Consider the following 19,966-nt stretch of genomic DNA (forward strand, 5'->3'; position numbering starts at 1 on the left):
TTTTAAAGATTTTATTTATTTATTTGAGACAGAGAGAATGAGAGAGACAGAGAGCACATGAGAGGGGGGAGGGTCAGAGGGAGAAGCAGGCTCCCCGCCGAGCAGGGAGCCCGATGCGGGACTCGATCCAGGGACTCCAGGATCATGACCTGAGCCGAAGGCAGTCGCTTAACCAACTGAGCCACCCAGGCGCCCCTGAATGACAGCATTTCTGATTGAGATTTTTCACTTTGGACAAATTAATTTCATGAATATCAGTGAATAAGTACAGAATGCAAATGTTCTCATTGAACAAAGATTTATTTAGAAAACATTTCTTCATAATGTGAATCTTTTATGCGCAGTATTTAACATGCCAAGGGAGGGTGTAGGATTTTTATTCCTGAAGGTCTTTCAAAAGAACATATTCTTATCTGCAGTGTGAAGGCTTGGTGCTTGAGAACGTGGTGGTGCCTTATCGATGTGGTTTCCAACCACATGCAGAATCAAGATTCATTAAAAATTTAAGTCCTTTAAAATCATATAATTTCCACCTAAATTTTAGATAGCAAAACTGGTTGTTTTTTAATATAATAAACTGCAAATTGTAGTATTTAAGATAAATGTTATGTTTCTGAAGAAAATGTCGGCACTCTTTTCTTTGAAAATTTCATTAATCCTTTATGTTGTCAACTATGCTTCAGATATGACTGAAATGCAAAGAGAAATAACAAATACTTCCTCTAAACACCACAGATTTCCTCAGTAGGAAACAATTTCCTCAAGTGGGAGAAAACAGTCAAATCTGAGATGTGTCTGAGTTTTCCTTTATTCTACATTTGTTGGGGATAGATTTTTGATTTAATTTTTGTTCATTTAATTTGTTTGGTGTCATGGCTAACAATGTCTTCTGGCAGGACCACAAATCTGAATTATTTAAGACCAGTGATTAAAGTCTTAGAACTTTTTCCTTTGCAATTCATTCAAGTTTCACAGTGCTGACCTCTGATAAATTCTTTCCTAAGTTAACCCCAAATTCCTTGTCCTGCCCCTTAAGCTGTTTTTAATTTTATATTTGAATTGATGTAGGTGAAAGTCGGTGATAAAGAATGTGATATCATGGATACATTTAAACTTTATATTACTACGAAGTTACCCAACCCTGCCTTTACCCCTGAGATCAATGCTAAAACGTCGGTCATTGATTTTACCGTGACTATGAAAGGACTCGAGAATCAGTTATTAAGGAGAGTGATTTTAACTGAGAAACAGGTAATAATTTCTCAAGGTAAAGGACTACTTCTAATAAATTATTATGAAATTGTTAAGTATTTCGGAAAGAAAAAACTAAGCAAATTTTTATTTACCTTTGTTAACATAAATATTAGTTTAGCTGTCTCCTGTCAAATCCTATCAAGAAATCATGTAACTAACTCAGCTGTCCTCCAACCCCAAATGTGTGCACGTGGGTACACACACATACACACACACACACACTCACACACACACGCACACCACTCACACTGTTTTTTCTACTTCTGTCTTTAAACCTTGGAGTATGTTGACCTTCGTATCTATAGTCCTATGGATGGATGCTCTTTGATGTACCTGAAAAAGTCACTAAAATAATGATCCTGGAGAAAAAGAAATTGCTCTGAATGAGTGTGTTATCACTGGGGTAGTTTCAACTACTGCAGTCTAGTACTCTAATGATACAGAGAGCCTAACTTTAATTTTAATTGAATGAAATTTGCATTAAGGCAGAGAAATTAAGTATGATTGAAGGTTCTAATAAAGAACTTAAAACTGGAAGATTTTAAGAGACTGATACAAGTTGAAACCAGTTTTTAAAATAAATCTCAGAAAACATTTAACATTATGCATAAAATATGCATAAAATGTAATTATACTTATTTGCATATGGAAAACATATTTGCGTAAAATCGGAGAAAGATTATATTTGCTTACCTAGAATAAGAGTACTGAAGGTTCAAGGAAAGGGCAAGGTTAGCAATAATAAGACCAGAGAGGCTTCACGTGGGAGGGTGGAGGGAAAGATTGGCAATAGAAGACCGGACAAGGAAAAGAGAAAGACAAGAGATAGGAGTAGATGTCATGAACACAGGAAAGACATTGGAAGAGGGAAAGAGAAATGATCCTCACACCAGAGAAACAGAGAGAACTCAGTAAAAGGAGAGGCAAAGCCCTACCTGGTTAGCCGGGATGGTTAAGGGGCCGGCCCTTAAAGGCAGCCAGTCTGCCAGAGCTGAGCCAAGGGGGCGCAGTCCCAGCATCCGCTCTCACGAGCTGTTTGATCTTTGCTTCCAACAAACAGCCCGGGGCTTCCACAGTCCAGTAAGGGAACCATGCCACTTCCACAGCCAGGCAGAGAGAGCATGGGCCCTTCAGTTCATTGCTCATCACCTCTTGGAGCCACATGGTGCCAACTGTTGAAAATTAGTCCTTCCTTGGTAGTCTCACTGGTGCTGTTGGTCTGATCTGATTCCTCACTGGTCCAGGTGCTGCGTGCAGGCTGCACCAACTTCCCTAAGGCAGGCCACCCCACTGTCTAAGGCAGGCGACACCCCGTGTCCCCAGAGGGCCCACCCCCACTCTTCTAGGCCTCAGCTTCCTCTTCGAGGGATGTGCTAAAGTGCTTATGCCAACCTTATTGGAAAAAGCCAAAACACACATTTAATCTGTAGGAGGACATCCTGACCATGATGTTTAACCCTCTTTACTATCCTGCTCTTACACCCTCATTTTACAGAAGAACAGACAGAGACCAGAGAGAATAGGTGACAAAAGCGCTCTAAAAGCACTCGGACTTTTCACCCTGTCAGGCCTCCTAGATAAGCCTTACAGATCATGCTGTAGAACCCACAAGGGTCCACTGTACCATGATGCTTGTTTTGCCAGATCAAACTGAAAAGGAAGCTCATGTGATTTCATTTTGTCCCCATATTCCTATACTACCATCCAGAGGTGACCACCTTAATGGAAACAGTTCATGAGGTACTCCCCCACAAATGCAGCCATGACCTTCATTGCTACCCCCATCAAACCCAGCAAACCTAGGACACTGTCAATCATGCCACTGGTCTTGGAGTTGGAGAACAAGAGTATGAGCCTGTCTTTGCCAGTAGCTAGCCATAGGGATCATGTTGGGATGGGATTCAAAGTTAATATTTCTGGGTCCTCAGTTTCCCCAGATGTAAAATAAAGCTGTTGAACTCAGTTTGGCACACTTCAATTTAACACATATTTCTTGGGTTGAGTCCTTTCCCTGCAATACCTCAAGGTAAGTGCTGTCAAGAATGCAAAAGTGAATGGGACAGGTGCCTGCCCTCTAGCTGCACAGAATCTTGTTGGAGGGACATGATTGACACACAGATTCTGATGCAAGCTGTGGCAGGTGTAGAGATGAACACCATGCTGTGGCTTCAGAGCCCCACAAACTGGTTTAAGACTTGCAGAAAGCGGTGGAATTTCCGAAGTGGTTTTTCAAGAAACGTTCTCAGATAGGTAGTTTCCAAACACCTCCTTTTAACATAATTCTAAGTATAGTGTGTGATTCTGTAGAAGACCAGGAAAAAATGCTATAAAAATGCTATTGAAACAACTTCAATTTACATGTAGCAAGAGTATTCTTATATCCCTGTTAAATTTCCTTGATTTTGAAAATTACACCATGCTTCTGTAAGAGAATGTCCTGGTTCTTAGGAGATTTGCTAAAGTTTTTAGGGGTAAAGGATCATGACCTCAGCAAATGGTTCACCAATAATAAGAAGAACAATAATGATAATAAATATTATATATATATATAGAGAGAGAGAGTGATAAAGCAAAATGGTATCTGGTGAATCTGGGCAAAGAAAGCATTTATGAGAGTTAATTGTATCAGTCTTGCAACTTTTCTGAAAGTTTAAAATTTTTTTCAGAATATAATTTGAAAAAGACATTATTTTTGTAGGAAAAAATATGCCTTCCAAACATCCAGTTTAGCCCCTCTGGTAGAAGGAGATGTAAATCAATGGAAAATGGATTTGTACTGGCAGCTGGCTCTGTCAGACCAGATACCTGGTGTTCCTACAGGCAGATCCCAGACCAAGAGCTCACATTTGATTTGGGTGGCCTCTTGGTGTTTTGATATTATGTCTCTGCTTCTCCCACTTCTGATTGCCAATAAAGTTAGCATTTCACACAGAGGCAGTGTGGGAACAGAGCCAAGAGAATGGGACACTCTAATTTAAATAAACTTAGAGCCAGGAAGAGAGCGTGGGGGATAATCAGACAAAATTCCTTTAGCAGGGGAATCTCATGCATGCCAGTGTAAGCACTGTGGAAACAATACTAGCGGGCATAATTTCTTTTCTTTTCTTTTTTCTTTTTAAGATTTTATTTATTTATTTGACAGAGAGAGACACAGCGAGAGAGGGAACACAAGCAGGGGGAGTGGGAGAGGGAGAAGCAGGCTTCCCGCCAAGCAAGGAGCCCGATGTGGGGCTTGATCCCAGGACCCTGGGATCATGACCTGAGCCGAAGGCAGACGCCCAACGACTGAGCCACCCAGGTGCCTCTATTTCTTGTTTCTTAATGACAGGAATTAGAGTCTGAGAGAGTTAAACTTTTGGAGGATGTGACTTCCAACAAGCGCAAGATGAAGGAGCTTGAAGACAACCTTCTCTACAAGTTAAGCGCCACAAAAGGTACTGTGTTGTTAACAAGTAACCGAACGACGGGTCCTGAGTAAGGATTTCTTGGGCCCTCTTTTCAGCACCTCATGATTATAGGTGTTAGGAAACAGTTGAGTTATCAGTGCAAACACAAGCCAGGCAATTTCCATCTAGATGTTTAAAGAAGGACTGCAGAGAATCTGATTTTTGAATTAGCAAACAGAGTCTGAGCATTTGAGAAGAACACAGTTTTCTAGATATAATTGCTCTCTCCTAAGAAAAATAAGGGCTCCCAATAGAGCTAGGTAACTCGTAGTAGGCTAATTTGCTTGCCCAGAGGAAACTAATGTGCTCAATCTAATTTTTTTTTTTTTTTTAAGATCAACTCTTTCATTTGGCATTGAAATGCAATGACCACAATGGGTGATGATATGTGTAATCTGTGTCAGAGGCCCTTGAGCACCCAAGGCCCAAACTCACTCTCCACTTGCCTTGACTTCCTACTTAGAAGTCAGGGGTGGGTTCTCCTTAGGGCAGTCAGATCCTCATGCCACACCCTGATTTGGGGATGTAGTCTCTCTAAATAAATAAGAAACATCCTATCCAAAGACACTAAAGTCAACAAACACTGTATTTTTCTGCAGTAGGCAAATTACAGTAGCCTAAATCCTACCATTTATTACAGCCTCATAATGAATGCTTCCCAACAGCACTTTACTCCTTGGATAAACAAAAACCTTAACCTCCCAGAAGTACATGATATGTTATTCTCACACCATTCACCCGCACTGCCTTGATCGTGACCTCAGGGAAAAGTCCTTTTATCTGCCTTGATTCCACTGCCTGTGTTTGTGAAGTTGTTTGTCCTCTGGTCCAGTGACTTCTCCCAGCCATTTGGATATACCTGGGCATCTTAATATTAGCAAAGATCGCTGAGGGCTCTTCCCCTGATCCAGCCTAGAGTATGCTGAATCAAGGTCTGGTTCCTGAGAGGTGAATTGCAGTTTGCAGTGGTAAACCACTGGGGGGTGGAGGGAGCCAGATTTTGTCTTCAGATATTTGAAGACCAGTCATGTGGGCTGCCTTGGGAATCCCCTTTTGCAGATTTACAGGCAGCATCGGGGATAACCTGTCTGCAGGAATGTTTGGAAGGATTCAGGCATCAGATGACAGTTGGGCCAGAAGCCTCTCAGTGTGTTAATACCCGACCTTCATCCTGCAGGCTTTGAAGAAATAAACGTGAAAATGAACAGGTCAATTTCAGAAGGGCTGCCTCTTTCTTTTCGGCTTCCCCTTCTTGTCTTCTACGGTTTTCCTGTTTGGCTTTTAGGTTCCTTGGTAGATGACGAATCTCTCATCGGTGTTCTCCGAATCACCAAGCAGACAGCAGCTGAAGTAAGTGAAAAGCTGCATGTGGCCGCAGAGACGGAGATCAAAATTAACACAGCTCAGGAGGAGTTCCGGCCTGCGGCCACCCGTGGAAGCATCCTCTACTTTCTCATCACAGAGATGAGTATGGTCAACATCATGTACCAGACCTCACTCGCCCAGTTCTTAAAGTTATTTGACCAGTCCATGGCCAGGTGGGGAGTCCCTCCCCTGCCCCATGCAGAGTCACTTAAAATTTTTGTTTGTATTCCTACTGTCTTAGCAATGGCTGTTGAATTCCTTAATTTTTAAAATGTATTGCAGATCTGAGAAGTCTCCGCTACCTCAAAAGAGAATTACAAATATTATTGAGTATCTGACATACGAAGTTTTTACATACTCTGTCAGAGGCCTGTATGAAAACCACAAATTCCTCTTTGTACTCCTCATGACCTTGAAGATTGATCTTCAGAGAGGAACAGTGAAGCACAGAGAGTTTCAGGCTCTCATTAAAGGTGAAGCGTTTGGGATATGGATGTGGTATGTAAAGGAGATTGCTTCTGATATGCTCTTCGACATGCTGGAGACCCATTTTTATGATACAATGGGGGAAATCATGTTCTCGTGAAAGGGAATTTCTTTGGACCTTGTGTTTCTTTTCTGATTCCCATTCGTTTTGCTCTGGTTACTCAAGATGATTTATTTCAGGCCTGTGTTCACTCCATGTTTTCCTTAGTTATATCATTACCTGAAGTTTGGTCATTGTTGCCTGTGGTTAGGAAACCCGAATGCCGAAGGGAAGAAAAATGAGGTGGGTGATGAGCTTTCTATCGCAAGAGAGCAATCAATTCCTTGAGCAAGGGAGTATCATGACTTTTAAGACAGAAAAAGGCACACTTGTATTTCATATTGGAAGTTAATCCTATTCAATGCTCATCTCCATGTTAAAAGTATCATTAAGGAGATAAAAGAGTGGTATTTTCATTCAATTCAGTTAAATAAGTATTTATTGAGCATATACTCTGCAAACCCACCATACTAATGTTGGTGTAGAAGGATCAACCAGACATTGCTTTCAAAGAAAACAGTCTCACAATGGAAATAGAGATGATTTTAAAAATTATTGTAAAACAAGGCAGAATACTCTAAATGTTAGGAGAGAGCTAAAAACAAAGTCTTAATGTCTAAAAGGAAGGAGAGACTTGTGGTTGGTGAGTCCAGTAAGAGCTCTTTGGAAAATACACTGTTGCAGGTTAAGCCATGAATTTTTCAGATGATTTGATCCATGGGAAAAATATTTTAATGTATCTCTTATGTTTTTTGCTCCTTGTGTAAAGTTTAATAAATCATATTCTGGCTGCCCTCTCCCCCAAAAGAAGAAAGTGGCATTTTAAAAGGACCCTGAAGGATGGGTAGAAGTGAAGGCGACATTCCAGGCTGAAACAGAACAGTACCAGAAAAGGAATGAATGAAGGGGGCATGTCGGTTGTGAGTCTTGATTCCTCGAGGAAGGATTTTCTTGGTCTGGTGAGGGACAAGGAATTGTGTAAGGTGGTGATGTGGTCCCTCAGGAACCTCTTACCATCTTTTAGGAAGATGACTCTGGCAGACATGCATAGAATTATAGCAAAGAGGTTCAAGGGAGTTTATTATAATCTTCCCAGCCACAGGTAAAAGGTCAACCTTGGGTAAAGACAATGGGAATATAAAGAAGAAGTCATGGAAGTAAAATGGCAACAGACCAGATACAAGGGCCAAGAAAAGGGTCAGAAATGAGTTGAAGATTTCTGGTCTAGTTGGTTGAAAGTGGAACGAGTTTGAGAATTGTCAGGGTGAGGGGGATAGTGAATGTGATTTGGGGACCTAGTTTCAGTCAGAATAGGCCAGGTTTCTTGGCCATAAAAACAATCCCAAACTTTCAATGGCTTGAAACAATAGGGGTATATTCTCATTTATTCTCTCTCCAACATGCCTGGTTATGGTCATGGTCACCCAGGAATTGCTTCTAAAATTACTACGGCAGAGGAATGGGATAAGACAAATCATGTGCCAGCTTTTAAAAGTTACCCGCAAGTGACGCATGTCACTTAAATGCTCATCTTTCATTAGGCAAAGCAAGACACACAGCCACCACTAACTTCAGAGAGAGCAGGGACATGTGCTTCTCCCATGTGCATGGAAGAGGGGGAAATCGAATGTTTCTGAACAGCTCTGGTGACCATATACACATGTTGAATTTGAGATATCCAGCAGACAGTTAGAAAGGGTAGACCAGACAGTTTAGAAGAAGTCAAGACAGCTGCAAAGAGAGGGCATAGAAATAACCACCAAAGCCATGGGAATGAAAGAGATCATGTAGGAAGAAAACGTAGAGTATTTCTAAATTCATACGACAGGGGGATAGAACACGATACTCAATACACTTTTCTCCACGACATCCTATTTATAATAAACAGGCAGTAAACTAACTTATTACTCTATCATCTTCTTTCTCTACTTTAGTGAATTTCTTCCTTGGCTTCAGGTTAGATGACTGCTATAGAAACTTTGCAAACAATTTTGCAGAATGGCTAAAATTTCTTGATTTTTCATGTCTTGTAGTTCAAAGGAAACTGGAGCATGTCATAAAGTTGATAGGTTTTCTCAGGTCCAATGCACCTGGAGAAGTTGATGTCTTAAAGTGTAGCATAAGGCAGCATGGTACAGTAAACTGTGGGCTGGACTAAGGAGCAGGGACAGGGGCCAGGCTCTGCCACTGACCAGCTGTGTGAGCTCAGAGACCATCACCCGCTCCCTCCATGTACAAGGGGCTGCGGGGCCCAGAGGGGAAGTGATAAGTACCACCAGGGAGAGGCGGGCAGGCTGTGCAGAGGGTCTGAGCATACAGGTTTCGGCCTCTGTGACATTTAAATAAAGTGAGCCCAATTTTACCAAACTGGAAAGCTCCTTTGACTCCTTACAGTCACCTTAAAGCCCTCACTTAGACTTGGGGCCACATCCTCAGTGTCTGGGGCACTGGGCCATGGGGAGGAGGGACACCGAAGCCTGTGGGAATCTAGGCAGAAGCAGGAGCAAAATGGGCCTCAGATGTAGGAAGGCCTCCTAACTGTGGCATACAAGTGGGATGGGAGGTATACTTTGGATTTTTCCTGATCCATGAGCCAGCTTTGCTTCCTGAGTCCCATCTGCCAACATGGCCCCTGAGAAGGAGACAGCTATGATTTAGAAAGAAGGAGGAAACCTGGCACTATGGGCCACAACGGGTCATGGGAAGGACAAGAGAATCGGAGGTAGACGGAGGTCATGTACGAAGATCCTTGTCTCTTCCCAGTCTCGTGAGGCTGAACCTTGGGTGGGTACAGAAAGATGCTCAAGAAGCATCCAGATGGGAGGTGCTCCTGCATTCTGCCTGGCACCAGATCCCACATGCAGCCCCTGGCAGCATTGATGGAGGGGAGCAGCTAGAGGGCTAAGGCTGACGTTTGGCAAGCAGGAGTGTGGGCGTGGACATGTTGAGAGGGCTGGTGCGCAGCAGAGGGCTGGGTTCAAACCAAGAAGCTGCAGGCCCCGGGGAACTTTATTCCTGGACACAAAGGACCAGTCTCTGTGGACAGCAGCCCAACACCCCTGTAGGTCAGACAGGATTTGTCACAGTGCCGAGGACGAAGTACAGGGATCCCAGCCTGTGGCAGAGATTGGAGGGCAGCATGCGGATCTGAGGCATCCTCCCCATTACAACACAATGCCATCCCACTCGCCTGTCCCCTCGCCCACCTGAAGGATGGAGCCCTTACCTGAAGGAGACTGGATTCTTTGAGAGAAGGGATGTAAATCAGAGGAGACCGAGAAACATAGTGAGGAGGGAATTTGTGAGGAGGATGGGAGTGGTCACAGAAAAAGCACAAAGGCTGTGCACCTGGGTTGTGGTGAGGGGCACGTCTGTAACCCCACTTCATAAAGCTGGAGTGTCAGGGAGAGTCGGATTGCACAGGAGAGCTGGTGAGAAGAGTTTGGATTTAATTCAGTTGGTGATAGGAAGCCATCGAATGTTTTATGAGCAGGGAAGTAGCATGAACAGAGCAGTGCTTTAAAAAGATTAATTTGGGATTGTATGATAGGTTGTCAACAGAAGTACAATCAGCTCAGCAGTGAAAGAGGTTTTGTTTTGTTTTTTTTTTTGAAAAACAAAAACCAAAATAAAATTGGTTTATTGTATGGTTTGTATTTGTTCTGAACTGGCTTACTTTTTAACCAGATTATTTTTATAAAAAATGATTTATGATTTTGTTTTCAGTGTTTTTTTACAAAGTTAACAAATACAGCCCGTAGATCTTTGATATTTTTTTTTTATCATTTTTAACTCAGTACTTAAGAGGGAAAGAAGAAAGACTTATTTATCATAGCAGAAATATTTGATCTCCTAGGAATGACTGTCCCTTTGTGTCAATTCCTACTTATTTTCTGCAGTATTTGGAAGGTGCCTTTGACTTTCTTCTTCAACTGAGAATGTCAGAACACTTTGAAAAATGAAATAGATACCAGGGACAATCCTGTGTTATAGAGTAATTGATAGAACTATTTTCCCTGCCTGGTTATTTTAGAAAGATATCATCTTTCTTTTGTCATCAACCATGGACAAAAAGACACATTAGGGGGTCTGCTCTTGCCTTCCAGATTGGATTGGACCTGAGCCTTCCAAAACAGAGAATTCATGTCAAAATAACAGCTAATGATTACGTAGCTCTCACTATGGGCCAAGACTGTTCTGAGCTTCCTACATACATGAATTTATTGAATCTTCACAACTAATCTGGTAGAGTCTGTTATTACACCCATTTGACAGAAGAGGAAGTGGAGAAAAATTAAGTTCTTTGTCTGTGTTTAGGCAGTTAGCAAGTGGCAGAGTGAGAATATCGTGGGGAGGAGAGTGGGCCGTGATTGTTCTGGGTTCGTGGAGGGGCACCAGGATCTTTCAAAACACTCGTGGCTTTAATGTCTTCTCCTGATGTCTTTGAGACTTACAGTCACATGAAAACATTTCTTTTGGAAAGAACCCAGAAGAAAATGCATTTGTCTCTAAGTTAGAGAAGCAGCGTCCCTTGAGTCTACAGATGATACTCTCCAGCGGTGGCTTCTCCTTCAGTAAACTTGGTACTGGCAGAAACGGTGCGAGAGGATGGCTTTCTCTTCCCTGCCAAGGTAGCAAAGGGCGGGGTGTCAAGAGGAAGTTTTACCTGTTCTAAAGGTGTGGTGGCGCTCAGAGCGGAGGACCCAGAGGTGGCGCTAGGGGATTTACAAGAATACTTCAGCTCATTCACCTTCTCAGGAAGGTGCCAGAGGGAGAGCAACCCCTGCTGCAGTCCGCTCCGCCCCCTCTTTTGCCCAAGGGTTGATATGTGAAGTGGTGGCATTTGATGAGTTCTTCAGGAGGATTATAGGATTTAGAAGTGCAGAATCACTGTTTTGCACACATCTGAATTAAACAACAGCTGATAAAACGTTACTGAAGACATGCAGTAGAGGAATTTTGAAGCTGTGCATATAATTATGTGTCTCGGTGGAAGATTGTCCCATTGGGTATGCTCATTTGATTTGTGATTTGCTTCAAAATGTGATCCAACGCTGTAATTCACGCTCTCCTCTACAGTCCGTAAGAGCAGAGGCCTTGTGTGGTTTTCTCTGCTTTATCCCCAGTGCCTGGAATATGCTGATAATGCAGAGGGTGCTCAATAAATATTTGTTGAATAAATAAGTGAATAAATGATCTGAACACGAGTTACTCCCTTAAAAACCCACAGAGTATTGTATCTCTCCCACCCTCCATCTATCCATCTTTTTGACCTGGTGAAAAAGAGTATTGAGTATCAAATTTCTGGAGGAGTAAGGGCTAAGACATGATTTTTAAAATCACACATGAAAAGGTCAAGCTATTCATTGATATCAAAATTGTAAGTTTCATGAAATTGATTGTTTAAAAAAAAAAAACGGTAAAAATGCAAACAACTGCAACCACCTGAGAAAAATTCTGTGCAGGGAGAAATGACAAGGAGCTGCTATCTGTATTTTATAAGATGGTATAAATCAGAAAATAAAACACTAAGACTTGAAGGAAATGGACCTAAAAAAGATAGCCACATTTTCTGTCATGATTATTTTCCAATTTTCCCATTTTCTCTGTAATATGGTTACCTCGCTTCTGTTATTTGGAAAATAAATGTCTAAAAATGAGGCACAGGCTGACCTGATTCCCACCAATGCCTTTCCCCAGGGGGAGCAGCTCTGGATCTGAAAGCCTGCCCTCCTAAGCCATTTCGCTGGATCCTGGATATGACCTGGCTGAATCTTGTAGAGCTGAGTAAACTTCCACAGTTTGCAGAAATTCTGAACCAGGTAACGAGGGCTGGAGAAAAAAGTCCAGATCTGTAAACCCAAACATACCTGGGCCATTTTAATTGGGGCCTCCTGGTGACAATTCCTTCACCCAAAAGGCTCAATGCAATAGTGTCGCTTTAGGGCACTAAGCTCTCTGTGGGCAATTTTGGATGAAGAGTATCAGAAGGAGCCTTGTCATAGGTGCAGGTGACTGCCTTTTCCTTCTGTGTGGTACACGTGGGTCATTTATAAGCCTGCTTAACTCAAGCTGTCAGAATCAGAACCGGTGGGTGGACCCTTTTATTGTAGACTATTTTATTGTAGACTATGTTTTTACATTTTTACTGCTGCTTCTGATTAAATAAATTGTGCAGATTTGAATTTGAGGCAAATTAAGAGGCTGGGGTCCTTTCAAAAAAGCAGTCATTTTCCTGGTGAAAATCTAAAAGGGTGAAGGATAATGGTGAAACAGGTCCTGATTCACCCGTTGCTTTTCTTATTTGAAAATGTAAATGTGTTATTGGGGATTAGTTGTTGATTCAGTTCTCACTGGACAACAATGTGCAACTCAGCATAAAGATAATTGTTCATTTCTGAGGTGTGTTGGTGATAGCCGCCTGTCACCGATGCAGGCCTGCGGTTTCCCAGCGTCAGATGCCGAAAATCAGCTTTTTGGGAGTTGCTGGTGATGGACAACTGGGGCAATGGGTCGACTACAAGTTGGCAGAGACCTCACCTTGATTCCCTCCCCTTCACACACACCTACCCCCCTGCCCAGCATACACTAGGTGTGCCCGTTCAGCAGCATTTCTGAAACATTTCGGAGATTTTTTTTTTTTAGAAGATTTTATTTATTTATTTGAGAGAGAGAGCATGAGAAGGGGGAGGGTCAGAGGGAGAAGCAGACTCCCCGCTGAGCAGGGAGCCCGATGCGGGACTCCATCCTGGGACTCCAGGATCATGACCTGAGTGGAAACCAGTCACTTAACCAACTGAGCCACCCAGCCGCCCCCATTACAGAGATGCTTTACGTATTCAGCCATGGCTGCGTCGGAGTCCCTGGCTCCTGTCTGTGGTGGATGGTAAGCTTTGTTCTGTATGAGTCCTCCAAGCCCAGACAAATACTTGGGGAAGAAATAAGGTGGTCTGCATCTGGCAGGAGACTGGTAAGGGAGACCTCAGAGCGCCACTGGGAAAATCACTCAACACTTTGTGCCTTCTGCTGATGGGTTGTATTGATACTGGGCTAGGCATTATCATTTGCCTCTGTTAATCAGAATTTAATTACCTGCGGGCTAGAATCTGGTAGCTGCTACTGCTTAACAACAGGATAAGTACTTTGCAACAACTATAACCATGCCAGGGGGAAGTATTATTGGCCCCACTTTATAGATAAGAAAACGGAGATTCAAAGAGGTTAAGTACTTGCCCCAGGCTGCACAGCCACTAAATGGTTACGCTGTACTCTGACTTTCGGCTCTATCCCTGACATTAGGAGTTACTTATCTCCAACTCACCATGGGATGGACCAGAAGTGAGGGGGAGTGGTCATTCTCAGGAAAGTTGCAGAAGTTCCTGGGACCGGCCATCAGGTGGCCATCGGTTTGGCGTCTCTGGGAAAAAAGGGCAGAAGGAGAAGGGGATCCGTCCCCAGCTGAAAGGGTGGGTGTCAGGAACTGAAACAAGAGTAGCCTCCAACAGCAGCTGGCCTGCTTTGACATCTCAGGCTGAACTGTTCAGCCCCTGGAAGTGGTGTTGCTAACAGGGCCAGGAAAAGGAGTGGGAAGTGGAGGTAAGCAGCAAGGGGCTGGAGGAGATCCCATTGCCCCTAGCAGATGCGACTTGCCCCGGAGGCTCTATTGAGTAGAGTCAAAATGAGCAGATGTAAGGCCAGGAAGCTGGAAACCAACACCTTCTTACTTCCTGTGCATCCTGTCTAGCCTCAGGGCCAGAGGAGGCCCGCAGGGGACCCTGTGGGTAATGCACAGGTGACGGAGCAGTGGGGGGATGGGCTCCAAGTGTGGCAGGCGGATTCTTTGGGAGTGGTCAAGGTCAGTGTGGGGGAGCCACTGCAGGAGAAAGAAGACAATTGTGAAACATTTCAGAAATGCTCCTCCTTCTCTTGGTGCCCCAGGGGGACAAAGCTGTAACTGAGGTCCCAGAGCAATGGTTTCGCTCTTCATTTGCACCCAGCCTGGATCCTCTATGATGAATTGTTTGCATGGTGTGGACTTTGGGGCAGTTATTTAACCTCCCAGGGCCTCTGTGAAAAACGAGGATAATGCAGGTAAAAGTACAATGCTCGGGTCTGGCCCATAGGACCTGCTCCATTCGCATTTGCTCTTCACCTTTAATGCTGACCACGGCTTTGAAAACATGGTTACAAAACACTGTCTCAATAATCCAGCCAGCTTGTTGCTGAGGGGCAGCATCGGACTCAACCAATCTTTTGTTTTTGTAATTAGTTTTGTCATGACTGGGGCTTCAGGGAGTGCCTTTTAATGCGTCTGAAAACTGGCGTTTCTTTCCATGCTTCTGAGAGAACAGGTATTCGAGACTAGCTCTTGGAGAGACTTCTTTTCTTCTTCTTCTTCCTTTTTTTTTAATGTTATGTTAGTGACCATAGAGTACATCGTTAGTTTTTGATGTAGTGATCCATGATTCATTGTTTGCATATAACACCCAGTGCTCCATGCAGTATGTGCCCTCCTTAATACCCATCACCGGGCTAACCCATCCCCCGAACCCCCCTCCCCTCTAGAACCCTCAATTTGTTTCCCAGAGTCCATAGTCTCTCATGGTTCGTCTCCCCCTCTGATTTCCCCCCCTTCAGTTTTCCCTTCCTTCTAATGTCCTCCATGCTATTCCTTATGTTCCACATATGAGTGGAACCATATGATAATTGTCTTCCTCTGCTTGACTTATTTCACTTAACATAATCCCCTCCAGATCCATCCATGTTGATGCAAATGGTAGGTATTCATCCTTTCTGATGGCCGAGTAATATTCCATTGCACTGCTGGGTATTTGCCCCAAAGACACAGATGTAGTGAAAAGAAGGGCCATATGCACCCCAACGTTCATAGCAGCAATGTCCGCAATAGCCAAACTGTGGAAGGAGCTGAGATGCCCTTCAACAGATGAATGGATAAAGATGTGGTTCATATATACAATAGAGACTTCTTTTATTCTTAGGTTTAGGGTCTGAAGGCAGGGAATCGCTAAGAAAATAAAAGTTTAGATTTTTGTCATCTATCACTATTTTAAGTAGAGGTCAACATTTAGAGATTTGGTTATCAGGATGGTCTATATCAGTGGTTTTCAACCAAGAGAGCATTTGACAATGTCTGGAGACATTTTTCATTGTCATGAGTTGGTGACGGGTGCTACCGGCATCTAGTAAGTAGAGGCCAGAGATGCTGCTAACAATCCTACAGTGCACAGGACTGCTCCCCCAAAATCACCTGGTCCAAACTGCCAATCATATTGGCAGGTTGTAAACGCCTGGTCTGTGTTTTTTCCTGCCTGATCATTTGGTGTAATTGATACACAGTCTTAATTTCAGTGAATAATATAGAAAAACAATGGAAAAGCTGAAAGGGAATAGTAACATCCACGTTCTTTAAGTCACTGATTCTGGAGGAAAAAAAAGTCAACTGTGTGGTTATGTTTGAAAAACTGTTTGCCTATAAAGAATGACCCCCTAAGGTTACTCAGAATTCTCTCCAGTATATTCCAATTGCATATAGTCCTATGGCTTGCTAATTGGCTTATTTATTTTAGATATCTCGTAATGAGAAGGGATGGAAAAGCTGGTTTGATAAAGATGCTCCAGAGGAAGAAATTATCCCTGATGGATATAATGATTCACTGGATACTTGCCGCAAACTTTTACTTATCAGGTGAGAATAGGTATTATCAGACCTAGAAACATCACTCATCATATTGTCAAATTACAGATCTTACCTCTGTGAGTTTACTTCACTGTGTCCCAGTGGTTATTATAAATGTGTGTGCTTCCAAATTGCCGTTTGGGATGGCAATTCCTTAGTTCCTTGACAAGCAAATAAAATGGTGATGGTGGCAGGGAATGTATTAATGGTAATGCTTTGAGCAAAAAACATGAAAAATATGCCTTTGATATTCCCTTTGTTCATCATTTACCATTGAGTGAATCATTTATTGTTGAATTAACTTCTTAAAAAAAATTAGACCTCACAGAGTTGCCAGGCAATTAGTCTATAAGCTAAAATTCAATTTTACCTGAGAAAAAAGCCAAGAACTGCCTATTGAAATGTATAAATGCTGTTTTGGCTATTAAAAGTAGAAGAAAATTTTGAAATTGATGTTAAGGAAGAAAATTCTTCCTTTTCTTTTCTTTTCCTTCTCACTTTTCATGTTTTCTAAATATCCAGGAGCTCAGAGAAGGCTTCTATATTGGAAGGTAGAGGTGTGTGTGTGTGTGTGTGTGTGTGTGTGTGTGTGTGTGTGTGTGTGATTGATGGGCAAGGCAGGAGGGTGGAGTGGGGGAGTAGATGGGACCACAAAAAGAACAACAAAAAGATGTAGGATGATTCTGGAGTAGTTTGTCTTCCTAATATTATACACCTGAGCTTGTATTTCTTAGAACAAGTTGTTTCCTGGATGTTGTCCACTCTTTGAGGGTCATCAGAGTGGTCAGCAGTGGTGACCTCATGATGTACAGAATATGAAAGGGCTACTTGTTTTTTTTTAAGATTTATTTATTTCAGAGAGAGAGAGCATGAGCAGGAGGGGCAGAGGGAGAGAGAATCTCAAGCAGACTCCATGCCAAGCACGGAGCCTAACATGGGGTTGGTTCTACCTCACAACCTGAGATCATGACCTGAGCTGAAACCAAGAGTCAGAGGCTTAACTGACTGAGTCACTCCAGGGCTACTTGTTTTCATTGGAATAGATGTGTCTATCTTTTATCTATTGTTTAGAAGTTGAACCCATGTCAAACAAATAATATAATCTACTAGCGAATAAGAATCCATAGAGCTTGTCTGTGATCTAAAATATCAAATACCAAATGATATTTATTTGATCTGTTGCTGTGTATAGAACCTACCATACAGTGTGGGCTACACAGATGATACTGAATACGTGCTTGCTGATCAACCTCCTTTTGACAACTTTGACACTTTAATTCTCCCCCTGAAGACTGCAGAGCTTCCGAGTGGGCAGCAGGTTGGCCCCCATCATGTTCAGGAGCTGGTAGAGGACACCTCCCCTTGTGTCCTGCTGAGTCCCCACACCTAAAGTGGGGCCTGATGTGTCGTTGGCACATGATAAATATTTGTCAAAGAATGAATGTGCTCCTGTGGATTGGTCTGAATGAGGAATTGCTTACCTGAAGGTGATAGCTTCAGCGACTGGAGATAATCAGTGATGTGATTTTTTTTTTTCTTTAAAGATTTTATTTATTTATTTGAGACAGAGAGAATGAGAGAGAGCAGGGTCAGAGGGAGAAGCAGACTCCCTGCCGAGCAGGGAGCCCGATGCGGGACTCGATCCCGGGACTCCAGGATCATGACCTGAGCTGAAGGCAGTCGCTTAACCAACTGAGCCACCCAGGCGCCCAGTGATGTGATTTTTTAAAAATATTTATTTATGTTTAGAGAGAGAGAGCATGTGCATGGGAGCCAGGTGGGGGGGGGGCAGAGGGAGAGGGAGAGAGAGATTCTCAATGCAGGGCTTGACCTCACAATCCTGAGATCATGACCTGAGCCGAAATCAAGAGTCAGACACTTAACCAACTGAGCTACCCAGGCGCCCCATCATTGATGTGATTTAAAAAAATAACTAATTAAAGCTTCAGAGTAATTGGTCTTTCTGAAAATGAGATGATTGGATCAGCTGACTTCTAAGTTTCCTTCCGGACTGGCAACAGACTCTGTTGTTACCGGCTCTCCCCTATTTCTTGCCAGTGCCTCATACCAAAACCACATGATTAAATTTATATTCATCCAGGGTTGGAAAACCTTCCCATCCTTTCACAGACCTGCAAAAGGGAGGATTACCTTTTTGTCCTTTGCTAATTAAATATGTTCTTTACATGCTTAGAATTAAATAGAATAAAAAATGAACACACTGAATTTTTCCCTCTAACTTGTATTCATTTCTAGGTCTTGGTGTCCAGACCGTACTGTTTTTCAAGCAAGAAAGTATATTGCAGATTCTTTGGAGGAGAAGTACACAGAACCAGTTATCTTAAATCTGGAGAAAACTTGGGAAGAAAGTGATACACGGACACCTTTGATATGTTTCCTGTCCATGGGATCTGATCCCACAATTCAAATTGATGCATTGGCCAAGAAACTGAAGCTGGGTATGATCAGAAATCTATGCAATTTAGCAAAGCTTCCATATTTTTGTCTCAAACCTTGCCTTTCATAATTTCATAACTGAATCTTAGAAGTATATCTACAAAACTGAGTTAGAAAAAATATTAAACTCTTTCCCCCTTTTTAAATCTCCTAGAGTGTGGGTATGATACAGATACCTTTGTGCAGAGAAGAACACACTTGTTATTTTTGTTATTTTTTTTTTTTAAGTTGTGAGCAGAGGAACATAGCAAATGGATAGCAGACTAGCAAGAATGAACATACAGGCATATTGCCATGTCCGTATAAAATTGCAGAAAAGTCTATTTGGTCACAAATTAAAAAACTATAACCACTGTGACACACAGTAATTAGGGACTTATTCATTCTTTTTTTTAATGCAACTTTTTTTAAAATTTAAATTCAATTAGCTAACATAGAGTACCTCATTAGTTTTTGATATAGTGTTCAGTAGATTCATTAGTTGCATATAACACCCAGTGCTCATTATATCACGTGCCCCTTTTAATGTCCATCACGCAGGTACCCTATCCCCCACCCACCTGCCCTTTGGCAACCCTCAGTTTGTTTCCCAGAGTCAAGAGTCTCTCATGGTTTGTCTCCGTCTCTGATTTCTTCCTATTCAGCTTTCCCTCCCTTCCCCTATGATCCTCTGTGCTATTTCTTATATTCCACGTATGAGTGAAACCATATGATAATTGTCTTTCTCTGATTGACTTATTTCACTTAGCATAATCCCCTCCAATTCTATCTATGTTGATGTAAATGGTAGGTATTCATCCTTTCTGATGGCTGAGTAATATTCCACTGAGGGATTTATTCATTCAATAACCCTGTAGTACAGGCAGCAAGCTAGATTCAAGAAGTACAGAGATGACTACAACATAGCTGGGAAAGACAGACATGTAAGCATGTAATTGTGACTATGCTGTAGGAGTTACCCAGACACACCAGACTACAAGATTCAGAGCTACTCAGACTGCAAGGGGTGCAGAGGAAAGCATCACAGTGATGATATTTTGAGTAGGATCTAAAAAATAGATAAAATTTCACCAGGTGGGATGGTAGGCAGTAGAAGGAAAGTTGCCCCAGGGGGAGGAGGCAGGGCAAGGAGTTAGAAACACATAAGTGGTGAGAGCAGTTACTGAGTCAAGGATCTGTATGATGCAGAGAACATCTTGGTAAGAGTGAGCCACCCTTTTA

The 19,966-nt window shown here is 42.5% G+C and overlaps 1 protein-coding gene across 1 annotated transcript in view; it reads left to right on the forward strand.

Annotated features, from left to right (window-relative positions):
• Positions 1-19,966, forward strand: part of DNAH8 (dynein axonemal heavy chain 8) — a 251,864-nt gene that overhangs the window by 162,140 nt on the left and 69,758 nt on the right. Inside the window, exons 50-56 of the mRNA XM_081827548.1 lie at positions 1,069-1,251; positions 4,583-4,688; positions 5,986-6,238; positions 6,348-6,538; positions 12,292-12,413; positions 16,179-16,297; positions 18,545-18,747. Coding sequence (XP_081683674.1) covers positions 1,069-1,251; positions 4,583-4,688; positions 5,986-6,238; positions 6,348-6,538; positions 12,292-12,413; positions 16,179-16,297; positions 18,545-18,747 — 1,177 coding nt within the window. The remainder of the gene's footprint in view (positions 1-1,068; positions 1,252-4,582; positions 4,689-5,985; positions 6,239-6,347; positions 6,539-12,291; positions 12,414-16,178; positions 16,298-18,544; positions 18,748-19,966) is intronic.

The sequence above is a fragment of the Leptonychotes weddellii genome, chromosome 8 (assembly GCF_054177405.1).
Source record: "Leptonychotes weddellii isolate Sample4059 chromosome 8, ASM5417740v2, whole genome shotgun sequence".
Classification (NCBI taxonomy): domain Eukaryota; kingdom Metazoa; phylum Chordata; class Mammalia; order Carnivora; family Phocidae; genus Leptonychotes; species Leptonychotes weddellii.